Source organism: Marmota flaviventris, chromosome 17 (assembly GCF_047511675.1).
Source record: "Marmota flaviventris isolate mMarFla1 chromosome 17, mMarFla1.hap1, whole genome shotgun sequence".
In the NCBI taxonomy this organism is placed as follows: Eukaryota; Metazoa; Chordata; class Mammalia; order Rodentia; family Sciuridae; genus Marmota; species Marmota flaviventris.
In genome coordinates this window covers 60,158,403-60,171,244 of record NC_092514.1, presented here as the reverse complement: position 1 = coordinate 60,171,244, position 12,842 = coordinate 60,158,403, and the positions used below count along the sequence as shown (strand labels likewise).

General features: G+C 49.2%; 1 protein-coding gene across 2 annotated transcripts in view; it reads left to right on the top strand.

The window, feature by feature from the left end:
- Positions 1 to 12,370, top strand: part of Atp6v0a1 (ATPase H+ transporting V0 subunit a1) — a 57,966-nt gene extending 45,596 nt beyond the window's left edge. For both annotated transcript variants that reach the window (XM_027947298.2, XM_027947297.2), the window contains exons 19-21: positions 3,144 to 3,261; positions 3,626 to 3,797; positions 10,772 to 12,370. In XM_027947298.2, the coding sequence (XP_027803099.1) occupies positions 3,144 to 3,261; positions 3,626 to 3,797; positions 10,772 to 10,865 (384 nt within the window). In that variant the 3' untranslated portion in view covers positions 10,866 to 12,370. The remainder of the gene's footprint in view (positions 1 to 3,143; positions 3,262 to 3,625; positions 3,798 to 10,771) is intronic.
- Positions 12,371 to 12,842: the final 472 nt, after the last annotated feature.

Here is a 12,842-nt window from a genome sequence, read left to right as displayed (position 1 = left end):
GAGAGTGGAAAAGCTGGAGCAACACAGGCACATGTGCATTGCTGAACTAGCTCCAGGGTTAGAGTTGTAGGGGTTGTTGGGTGGGGGAGGGGCACAGTCTGAAGACAGGGACACCATCTAGTCTGATGTGATTCAGGAAAGAATTGGGCAGCCTGAAGTGAAGTAAGGCATTTATAGGAGGAGTTGGAAATGAAGGGGCCAATATGAGACATTAAGAAAGTAAAAGCTGAGCTGGGGTCGTGGCTCAGCAGTAGACTGCTCACCTAGCATGTACGAGGCCCTGGGTTCGATCCTCAGCACCACATAAAAATAAATAAATAAAATAAGGGTATTGTGTCCAACTACAACTAAAAGTAAATCAAATAAACCAAAAAAAAACCAAAGTAAAAGCTGCTGAAGCTAGGGCACACCTATAATCCAAGCAACTTGGAAAGCTGACGCAGGAGGATCAGAAGTTGAAGGCCAGCCTCAGCAACTTAGTGAGATCCTGTCTCAAAAAATAAAAAGGCACCTGTAATCCCAGCAGCTCAGGAGGCTGAGACAGGAGGATCATTAATTCAAAGCCAGCCTCAGCAATGGCGAGGTACTAAGAAACTCAGTGAGACCTTGTCTCTAAATAAAATACAAAATAGGGCTGGGGATGTGGCGCAATGGTTGAGTGCCCCTGTGTTCAATCCCTGGGACCCAAAAAATAAATAAATAAAAATAAAAAGGGTTGGGGATATAGTGCTGTGGTGAAGCACCCCTGGCTTCAAAAGCTAAGGTCCCAGTGCCTTGGTGAATATAGAGGGTGCGAGTAAGATAGACTGCCAGGATTGGACATGGAATGGAAATAGGTCTTTTTGGAGGCAGAGGGGAGCAGCTAATTAATTTTGTTCAGGTGGTGTTGAATCAAGGCCTGTGGTGTACCAGAAAGTACAGCACAGCAACACATAGCACAGCTAATTGAGAATAGGCAACAGGGAGATGGAGATGTTCATTTGGGACTGTTGAGGCCCTGAGTGGCAGTCCCACAGGAAAGACCTAAAGGGCTGAGGTTGGAACTCCAGGGAACCTCAGTGTTTAAGGAAGAACTGTGGTGGAGATGAATAAAGAATGTTCAGAAAGTTAGAATAATAAAGTCCAAGGGAAAACAAGTGTCTCAAGAAGGAGGAAGTGGCAGACACTACAGAAACACAGTCAAGGACATAGTATGGGGAGGTAAGGTGGCCACCGTCCTTAGAAGAAGGCAGAAGCCAAGGTATGGAATGAATGGAGCCAGGGGAAGCTGAGATAAGCCTGCAGATGGGGAGTGCTCCTTGACTCATGGTTCCGTCCAAGTTGACTTCTGTGGGGCCAGTGCTGAGTGACATTGCTTCCAAATGCTGGGCTAGATTTTTCACTTCTCATATCACCTCAGAAACTATGACCAAGCAGGAAGATGGGAGTGAAAGAGAGGAGAAAGTGAGGATAATGCCTGGAAGGGTAGCTTCCCCCTCTCCCTTTCCTGTTTCAATGGGAGAATCCTGAGGGGAATAAAAATGCTAAAAAGGGCAGCTTCTCAGGGAGCCCCTGGGCGTCTTAGAGCTGTGGACTTGACTTCCCCTCAGCACAGACAGCAGTAGTGGGGAAAAGCTGCTCACAGCGTTGCTAGGGTTAAGGTACCTCAGGAAAACTAGGGTTACTGTGTTTTCAGGGTAGGTAAGAGATTCAAAGACCCCTGTTCCATGAGAAAAGTCCAGAAATAAGGCAGGGCATAGTCAGAGGTGAAACAAAGTGAGGCATTCGTGAAAGGTGGCATGCTGGAACTGGTCCCACTGCATTTTGGCTTTACCAGCCTAGTCCCTAAATACAGTTTAGAAACTGGGGTGAAAAATAGACACTGACCTGAGGGCCAGGCAGTGGCTGAGCCACAGGAGTCCTGAGGTCCATGAGGCTCCTAGGCTCGGCTCTAGGGAGGAGACCCAAGAAGGGGAATGTCCTGTGGTCTTTTATGGGCTATTGATTACTCCACCTGGGGCTTCTAGAATATACTACTCAAAAACCTGTATTTCCCCCAGTTGTTCTTGGAGCAGTCCTTAAAGTGGACTCCTCAGAGCCTGTTCTAGCCCACCTCTTTCTTTTAGAAATAATTCTTGATGTTGAAAGGAAAGCTGGAAGAAAGGGAGCATGAGGAAAACAAAAACCCAAGGCAAGCTGTTTGGCCTTAAGCAGCTATCCATGTGGGAATTGGTAAGACTGTCAAAATTTTCCTGGTAATGTTTTCAGAAGTCACAGAAGAAAAAGGTGATTTTGATCCCAAAAGGCTATAAAAGAATAAGTAAAGATGTCATAGAGGGGCTGGGGATTTGGCTCAAGTGGTAGCGCGCTCGCCTGGCATGCGTGCGGCCCGGGTTCGATCCTTAGCACCACATACAAAACAAAGATGTTGTGTCTGCCAAAAATAAAGATTGAAATTCTCTCTCTCTCTTAAAAAAAAAAAAAAAAAAAAAAAAGAACATGCTACTTCTAAATTAAAAAAAAAAAAAAAAAGATGTCATAGAGGCTTAGTCTTCTGCAGGCTTGAGAGAGCTGCCAGATTCCCAGCAGGGCTCCCTGGTGGGCATCAGCAGAAGGTCGGAATCAGCTGGGCTCAGTCCACTGACTAGTCCTTATGATCCCAAGCCCAGTCTTCCTCCCAACTGAGTGCCAGACACAGCACATACCTGACTTGAGTTCAAAGCCCAGCAAGGAGAGAAAACAAACATGTTGAGAAGAATCTCATTAACCAGCCACTTAGGAGGGGAGGCTGAGGCAGGAAGATCACAAGTTCAGTGTCAACCTGAACAACTTAGACCCTGTGTCATAATAAACAGGAGTAAAGTCGTAAAGCACCCCTGGTTCACTCTCCAATACTTGCGGGGAAATCGATGCAGTGTAGTATATTGAAGGGGTAGGGTTTCCCAGTTGGGAGCCAAGCCAGGCAGGATTTCTGGAGAAGGCATCTCTGTACTAAGTACCTGAGTACAGCACTGGGTGTTCCCAGCCCTTCCAAAGGTGAGGTGCCAGACTTAAGAAGTGTAGTCCCCTGAACTGGCCTGGGCTCAAAAGTACTAGGAAACAACTCAGTACTCCTGCACTCCCTACTGGCCTGATACCATCTCTCTGATTACCTCCCACAACAGTTTGACTTTGGGGACACCATGGTCCACCAGGCCATCCACACCATTGAGTACTGCCTGGGCTGCATCTCCAACACCGCCTCCTACCTGCGGCTCTGGGCGCTCAGCCTTGCTCATGCACGTGAGTATGTTTCCCTCCCACTCAGAGTCGTGGGTTTTCCTTTCTCTGGGCACACCCTCAATTGCGTGAAGGTTTATCCAGCATGTGAAGGTTCTAGAATTATTCTGGCACCTGAATCCAAGCAGAATGAGTACATGTTCTCCAGACCTGAGGAAATCCAGCAGCAGTTGCTGAGGGGCCTCTTCTCGCTATCCTTTTTCTTTGATTACCACTTATGCTAGTTTAGCTGTGCATGGTGAACCCACCTAACTGTGGGAATCCACAGGGCAAGGAACCCTCCAGGGAAGGATGCCAGAGATAAATACAAGGTCCACAGCCACCTCTTGTTAGACTGAATCAGACTTTGTGTCTCCCCATTTCCCAGAACTCTCCGAGGTGCTTTGGACCATGGTGATCCACATCGGCCTGAGTGTGAAGAGCTTAGCTGGAGGACTGGCGCTGTTTTTCATCTTTGCCGCTTTTGCCACACTGACCGTGGCCATCCTGCTGATCATGGAGGGCCTCTCAGCCTTCCTTCACGCACTGCGATTACACTGGTGAGGAGCAGGAGACAGGGGTGGGACACCTCCTTGCCTGCAGGGAGTGCGCGGCTCTCCTTCTGCATAAAATTAAGGGTCTGTCTTCTAGGAGGTGGGAGCTATCCCTTTGCTGGCTCTCATGGCATTACCCTAGTGCCTGTGTTGGCACTGAGCTTTGGAAACAGACCACAGAAAAGCCTAGCTTATCTTTTCATGGGTTTCAGGGAGGGTTCCCTGGTAAGTGTCATCAGGTTCTCATCCCCTGCCTTTAGCGTTCTCTAATTCTCTTGAAGCTAGGTGGTGGCACTTAATTGTAATCCCAGTGACTTGGGAGGCTGAGGTAGAAGGATCACAAGTTTGAGAGCAGCCTCAGCAATTTATTGTTTTGTTAGTTTGTGGCAATACTGGGGATTGAACCCAAGGCCTCTTGCAGCTAGGCCTGAGCTACACCCCCAACCTCAGCAATTTAGCAAAACCCTATCTATATGAAAATAAAAAGGGCTGGGGATATAGCTCAGTGGTAAAGTGCCCGTGGGTTAAAACCCCAGTACCACCACCTGCTCACCCCCACCCCAATAAAAAACACACATTGCTGGAGTTGGTGTTCTCTGTTTGAGATTATTTTGTTCTTGTTTTTTTCTCTCATATCTTTAGAGCAGTAAAAGCACTATAGAGTCTTGGTCCAGGAAAGGGCTAGAGCACACTGCATCCCAGCTTTATCCTTTTATCCCTGTGCCAGTGCTGTTTGGGCAGGATAGTAGCTTAACGGCTTCGTTGTGACCGGGGGTTCCTGGCTACATCATACAGCCGGGTATACTAAAGCAGCTGCTTCGGAAAGACAACTTTGGGTTTTCTTGTTTGCTTGCTTGTTCTCTTTAAGGTACTGTGTGACTCTTAATGGCTCTGCCTGGAGAGAGTGAGCTCAGGAGTGGGAAAACTTGGTTGTGACGGGTGACCTCAATGAGAGTTGTCAGATTTAGCAAATAAAAAAATAGGACACTGAGTTAAATTTGAATTTTAAACAGTGAATAATTTTTAGTATGAGTATTTCTCAATGTGCATGGGACATACTAATACTAAAAACTGGGCAACCCTTTAGGTCTCTATTTCCTTCTTTTGGGGGGGTTGATGGGGGGTACTAGTATTGAACTCAGGGGTACTCACCCCTGAGCCACATCCCCAGCCCTATTTTGTATTTTATTTAGAGACAGGGTCTCACTGAGTTGCTTAGTTGCTGAGGCTGGCTTTGAACTCATGATCCTCCTGCCTCAGCCTCCTGAGTTGCTGGGATTACAGGCGCCACCACACTGGGCTCCATTTCCTTCTTTATGTTATGATTCTCCCTCCTTTTTGGAGTCTCAAAATCCAGAGTTTCTGGAAGCCCTGGATCCTGTCCCCAGAGGAACACTCACCCCTCACCCCCACTGTTACAAGTGGTGAGGGGTCATAAACTCACTGAACCTGCCTCAGTGATGTCTTGGTGGTCTTAAGGCCAGAAGAGGATTTTGAATGTCTGTCATGTTTTCCAGACCTGAGGAAATCTAGCAGCACTTGCTGAGGGGCAAGCTCTTCTCGCTGTCCTTTTTCTTTGACTTTTCTCCTGACTGGATTACAGCCCAACCTCCTCACAGTTGGTTATGCTCAGTTATGGGGGAAGCAGCAAAGCTTTGGCTGGGACTACTCTTCCCTCAAAAGCTGCTCTGGGAGACTGCTGCCATGTCAGTAGATGCTTTCTCTGGCTTGGCCCTTCCCCTCCTGGCTGCCTCCTCCCTACCCAGTGCCTTGTTTACTTGGAGCTGGGAGGTTAGGAGTCTGCCTGTTTCAGACCGCTGGCTTGGCTCCCTGTTCTCAGCTTATCAGTGAACCTCCCCACCACACTTCCTCAGCCACTCCCGGTGAGGGAGCGTCTGCGTAACCAGCCTGTGATGACTCACTTTTTCTTGCCTGCCCTCTTGGCCTCCTTTCTTTCTTGTTAATGTCTCTGTCTCCTGAGCCCTGAGCTGAGGGAACAGTGACTACCCCACCTTGATTCCAGCCCACATGAAGGCTCATTACCTCCTCCCTAGGCAGGGTGAGGAGCCATCAAGGCGCTGGAACAGAGCTGTTGAAAAGATGGCCAAGGCAGGCAGGCTGGGTCATGAGGAAGGCTGCCTACACTTGGGCCTCATCTCTGGAGTGATGCCATGCTTCATTGCTAGGAGAATTACTTCTTGCAAGGTGTGATGGCACATGCCTATAATCCAAGTGACTCTGGAGGTAGAGGCAGGGGGATTACAAGTTTGAGGTCAGCTTAGGCAAGTTAGTAAGACCGTGTCTCAAAATAAAAATTAAAAAGGACTTGGGTTTTAGCTCAGTAGTAGAAAACCCCTGGGTTCAGTCACCAGTACCAAAAAAAGAATTACTTCTTCCTCAGGCTCACATGGCCTTTGAGTGAAAGTGTCTTCCCATGTTCTCCCGAAGGAGTCTGAGGAGGTGGGTGAGTGACAGGAGAACAGGCTTTCGAGTCAGGCTGACTTGAGTTTGGATCTCGACCCTACTATACTGAGCAGGTGGCCCTGAGCAGAGCACCAGCTCTCTGAACCTGCCTTTCTCTCACATGGAGAGAGAGGACAATATCCATGTGATAAGGTCACTGGGAACAAACAGGAAATAACGCACACACCAAGTGTCCGTCACAGTGCTCTGGCATATCCTTTAAACAGGTGTTCAGGTATAGATTGTGGCTATCCTGCTGAATAGTGGGATGCCTGGGAGAGAGGGCATCTGGCTAGGGTATCTCATAAAGAAACTGCTTTTGGCCTCTTTGGAAAGGAGAGATCCCAAAAGGAAGCATGAGATACCATCTGAATGCTCTTAGATACAGTTTGCAAGGAATACGCCTGCTGCACGTCATAGTTTTATTTCTGTTTACTAGTTAATATTGGCAGAAGATAAAAAAAAACAGTGAAAAACTCCTTTCTGAACTTTCAGAATCCCTTCTTTGGAGGGGTGTCACCAATGGCACTTCTGGGGCCACTCCAAAAAAGTGAATGAAATTGGTGCTTATGCGCCCTCTCCTGGCTGAATGTGCATGTGCGCCAAGAGTTCTTGGGTCTTAACAGTTGTCCAGAGTAGCAGGAGGAGTTCAGAGTTGTGGTCACTGCTCAGAAGTAGGAACAGCTGGTCCCGTGGAAGATGGCCACAGGGATATCCCTGCTGGTTGTCCAGGCATCCAACATAGGCATCCTCATGCTTCTTATTTCATCCGTGGTGTTTCCCGATTCCAGGACCACTCCATTGCACAAAGTTCTCAAGTCTCTTCAGTGAGAACGAGAGGAAAAAATATTTGACTTGATAACATATACAGAAATAGTCTAAGATCATGACTTGTTATAAGAAGGTGGGTGACATATTTTAAAACATAACAGGTTAAGTACTAATCTGCCAAGTCTGTCTGTCTTCTGAGTTGTATCTCTCTTTTCCTCCTGCCTACCATGCATTGTATGCTTGGTTTTCTTGCCCACCATAGTTAGATATTTCTTCCTCAGAGAAGGAATAAGGCAGGGATCTGATTGTAGTTACAGCTGATGTTTTTGCAGAAAGACTGTTGCCTGTGGCCTCCCTTCCAAGGAACCTGATTCCTTCTTATCTAACAGATTCTACATGTATCTGAATGTGCACACTGGTGCAATCACAAATTTGTTGATGGTTAATTGGGCATAAATGGGAAGCACTTTGTCATAAGGAATGCAGTGTTGCCACAGTCTGACAACATGGAGTGTTTGAGATAAGGCAGCCCCAGGAGAAATAAGAACCCCTGGAATGTGGCTCTAGGCTGACATCATTGACTGACATTTGGACCATCAGATAGGACATCAGAACTGCTCAGAGAGAGAAGAAAGAGCCAGAAAAGCAGTTCAATCCAGACTGAGTTTCCAAAACTGCCTCAGTCACACCTCTCCAGAAAAGGAAGGGGTCCCAGAACCCCTTCCTTCTTCACCCAGTCAAGAAAAATGGTTTTCTGTCCATGGTAGGAGTGATCTCTTTTGGTCTCCCATTTAGTCTCTATGGGTCACTGGGTGTCCTTTGCCACCTGTGGGACCTGGAAGCCATGATAGAGAAACCTGTCATCCTTCACAAGGTTCTTCTCATATCAGTTTGGATTCTAGAGGTGCATTTTAGTGGCTTGGGCATGGCAGAGCCAGGGAGACTCCCTGAGCAGAGCAGTGCAGTGACCCATAAAGAAAAAGAGCTTTCAGAGTGTCCAGGAGGCCGTTCTTGTCCCAGCACAGAGGACTTTTATGTCTATACTTTTTCAGGAAGTGCATGTTTCCTTGGTTCAGGGGAGGAGGGTGGGGAGACTGATAGGGAAATTGCTTTCCAGTTTTGTGCTGGGAGCTTGGGGTAAGGACCACTGACTGGGGAGACAGGTTAAGTCAGATAAACCTAGGTAGGCATAAGATGTTGAGCTGAGAATGTAGTTCAGTGGTTGACTGCTTAGCTAGCATGTGTGGGGCCTTGTGTTTGATCCCCAGCAACATGGAAAAAACAAAAGATGTCTGTGGTTGTGGCCACCCTAAGTCTCCAGCCTCAAGTACTAGCTGGTGGGAGGGGCAGTCTCGGGTGGTGTGAAAGGGATCTTCTGTCTGCCCACACAGCAGAATTTATTGCCTCATCCCAGATATGTGTCCCCTTCTAGACCCCAGTGGGCCCACATGGTAAGCAGAAGGGAACCAAGAGAAGGGTGGTACCCCCATGGCCATCTGAAAGCATAGCACCTACTCCATTTGCCTTGTTTGGAAATTAGTATTGTGTGATTAGCCAGCCAGGGGGTCAAAATTCTGACTGCCTCACTAGAATTCAGGGGCAATATACCCCACCAATGTGGACAGTTCCCCCTAGGTCTTGAGCTGGACCCTGTAGTATGGCTTGTTCACTGGCTATCAATTGTAGAATGAAGAGAGTATATATAAATCTGTTGCTAAGTCAGTGACTCTGGAGACTGAGGCAGGAGGGTGGCAAGTTTGAGACCAGACTGTCGCAAAAGAAATTTTTTTCTTTTTTGGGGGGTACTGGGGATTGAACTCTGGGACTCTACCACTGAGCCACATCCCCAGCCCTATTTTGTATTTTATTTAGAGACAGGGTCTCACTGAGTTGCTTAGCACCTAGCTTTTGCTGAGGCTGGCTTTGAACTCGTGTTCCTCCTGCCTCAGCCTCCCCAGCTGCTGAAATTATAGGTGTGCGCCACTGCGCCCAGCTCAAAATAAATTAAAAAGTGCAGGGGATGTAGTTCAGAGGTGAGGAACCCCTGGGTTCCATTCCTAGCAACACACACACACACACAGCATTTAGACCCAACAGAAGTGAGAAGCAGAAGCTACCCCTGTTCCCCACCATGTGGCTGCGGAGGCAGCCTCAGTAGCTGGAACCTGAAGGAGGAATTTTTAGGGCATTGAATGTGGGGTGACCCAGGTCCTGGTTTGGAACTGCTCTTGGAGCAACCCTGTGACTGACTTCACTTTGAAGGACCATTCCATTCCCTCCTGAATCCTGTTTCCCAGGAGGAGTGGGCTATCTCAAATGGGAAGTGTCCAGGGCCAGGGAGGCTTTGGGACCTTGGCCCAGCTCCTGCGGAATGTGGGAGTGGAGGGACAAAGCAGTGCTCTCACTCCCACACAGAAAATCCTGCTTCATTCTTCTCCCAGGGGGTGGAGCTGACAGCTGCCACTTGGTGTCCTCAGTCAGTAACCCAAGGCCAAAGGACCTCTGGGAACCCCCAGTGTCACTGGCCATTTCCCACTCCCTGTTTAAATCTTGCCGCCTTGGCTTGGAGGGCAAGCGGTGGCTGAGGCCAGAGGATAAGCAAGGGAACTAAAGGATTCTTGAAGCCTAAAAGTTTCCTGAAGCCTTTGCCCTGCACCCTCCCGTCACCTGTCTCCTCATAGTCCCCACGCCTGCCTGTTCTTGCAGGGTTGTGGTGTCACAAAGTACCAAGTGGAAACTGTGCCTCAGGGCAGCTCTCCTTGGCTTTTTTATCATCTGAATCATGCATTTTTCTGCCCATATTTGGTGGTGCTTTGGCTGCTGGGCAGCCCTCCAGGGCGAGTGGGGGAGGAAGCGATCCAGGCAGCCCTGCTCCCGCTTCTTCCTGCCCCTCTGAGTTAGAAAGGGCCCCAAGGAGAGCTGCAGGAATGGTCGCCTCACTGCCTGGGAAGGGAGTTAAGACCCTGTCTTTCCTTTTGGTCCCCAGAGAAGAATTTTTTCTCAGATGTTTTTGTGGTTGGAGAATATTTTTGCCATTGCTTTGAGAAGACTTCCCCTCCTAACTTCCCCCCTTTCCTAGGAATTTCCGCCCTCAAACTGAAAGCCTTCAGCATTCACTCGCAAGCCCCCCTTCTCCTTCCTCCTCCGAAGAAAAGGAACAAACAAGAACAGTGGTGTTGGCCCAGGGACCCTTGAAGGGGCTTCCCTTAGAGGTGGTTTATGTGAGCCCTTTCCAGGAAGGCCCATGGGGGACCCTTCTTCATGAACTTCATTGCCGTTAGAGACTCAAGCCAACTTGATGCTTTTTGCATGTGGCTCTCTACAAAGAGTTCTGCATAAACACCCTCTGGAAAACGCAAGAACAGGAACTGAGGAACTCCCTGTCCACTCATCCTATATTGAGTTCTTGATGAGGGCAGATCTGGGCTTTAAAAGTGGTTTCCACACTATGGGAAGTGGACTGAGAACAGAGTTTTCACAAGTGCACCCAGGAATGTGAGGCCTGGGGGAAGGTAGGCACAGCACATCTTTTTGGGTCTACTGGGAAGTCCCAAAAAGCTTCAAGAGGTTTCTATGGGCCAGGCATTGTGACGTATCCCTGTTATCCCAGTTACTGGGGAGGCTGAGGTAAAAGGATTGCTTGAGCCCAGGAGCTGGAGGCCAACCTGGGCACTATAGCAAGATATTTTCTCAAAAACAAACAGAAGTTTCTGTGGGATGACATCTGTTCTTTTCCCTCTTTCCAGGGTCGAATTCCAGAATAAATTCTACAGTGGGACCGGTTTCAAGTTCCTACCCTTCTCCTTTGAACACATTCGGGAAGGGAAGTTTGATGAGTAAGCCCCTGGTGGGACCATGCACCCAGGTCCCCTCCCTGCCTCCTTCCACACTGATTAGCTGTGTTCCTTTTGCCTGTTGGTTGTGATTCCTGGACACCAGGGCATTTGTGTCACCCACACCCCCTTCTCCAGCCAAATCATTAGGAGCTGGCTTCCCTGGGTCTCTCACCATCCAGCTTTGTGTGTCGGGTATGAATGTTTTAGAGAAGTTGGGCTCTGGCTGGCACTTACACCAACTGGGCACCAGCATTTACCTCCCAGCCTCCATCCAGCCAGAGATGTCTCTCCTCGCCCCCTGGTGGTGAATTGATTTGTGCAGGCATGCCATGCTCTGAGCCCTGGGCTTCCTGATGGAAGGAGCAACCATGCCACTGGCATCTACACTTTTGAGTCCTCCACTCCTGCTACTGGAGTTACTGGCTGGGTACTGGAGGGGAGCTCTCTTCCAGGGGGAATGCTCTAAGAAGACCTACTCAGATTAGCAGGGATGGATCCAGGAAAATGTGTTGTTCTTTGCCTCCCCCCCTCCAATGCTTTTTAATCAGGAATTCAGCTAGACCTAACTGGCCATTTTGAGTGACTTCTCTTTGTTATCCTCAAGGGTCTCAAGATACCCAGCAGCATCTTCCTAACCTCCATGCTACACTCCCACCCCACCCCACCCCCATTTGCACCCAGTACAACATAGGACAGCTGGGAGTGCACAGAACAGAGGTCCTGGTTGGCGCACCAACAGGCTTCCCTCCCTTGGATTGGCTACTGCCCAGGCCTTGCTCAGGCCCTGCCCGTAGCACACCCTCAGGGCAGAGAGCTCAGATTCAAGCTCTTTCCTGGTGGAGAACCTGAGACCTTCCCTACCCCTTGATCGTGATGTCTTGAGTACAGGACCAGTCATCAAGGCTGGTTCTGCCTGCAGGCCACTTTGCTCTGTCCAGTAGTGCTCTCTCCCACTTCCACACTGACCTCTGGTCTCAGGAGGGGAGGCCTAGGCAGGGAAGGTCAGCATTATTTAAGGTTTGCTGATTGGAGGTGACTGGCAGAGCTTCCAGTAAGAGTTGCACAGCCCTGCCAAGGAACCACACCCATCACCCCTGCACGCCCTTGGGCTGGGGCCTTCAAATCATGTGCTGGCGCAGCATCCCGAGCTGCTCTAGCTAAATTCATCCCCACAACCTTCGAGGTGGAGGTAATACCCTGAAGCAGCCATACCCATGCCCTCCTCCCACCCTGGTGTTTCTGAGTGAGCTACAGAGAGCTGTTCACACACTCTTCTAGGCTGGGCTGGCCCTGGACATGGACCACCCTGCCCCTGCTTCACTGTGTGCTGGCCTATTCTGACCTGACACAGATCTTGTACAAAGCCCCACACCTCTTGTGCCCTGGTTCACGTGGTGATCTTTATTCTGTGTACAGTGGGATTTGAAGCAGAGTTCTTGGTCAGGAACCCTACCCAAGGCCCCTCTCTTTAGACATTCCTGTGCTGAATAAAATGTGTTTGACTCTCCAGTGAGGCTGCCTGTGTCTGTGCTCACAGCCCCTGTGTCGCTCTGGGTTCAGCCCTTGAGTCCATTTGGTGCCCCACACACTCTGCATCCTGCCAGCTTTTCTGCTTTTATTTCCGATCAGAGGCCACAGCTGCCATGGCCCTGACTGGGCAGTTTGTGAAATTTTGACCTTATCTCAAGTTTCCCAGGTGGCTGCTCGCTCAGATGAGCCAAGGCAGCTTTGCAAACACTGCAAGTGGCATGAAGGGGACAGGGAAGCCCGGCTTCAATTTTTCTTCCCTCACTGTATATTCTAACAGGATGGGGAGGAGGGGGTTTGGGCATCTGACCTCTCCCTTCTCCAAGTGTGGTCTCTGGGCTCAGAGGCCTGGCTGTTTTGAGCCCTGGAGTAATTGGTCATGGTGTAAGTGGAGGTTCTACGTGGGTTTCTCAGGGAAGCTGAGGAATGTGAAATGCTGAGGTAGGCAGGCAGC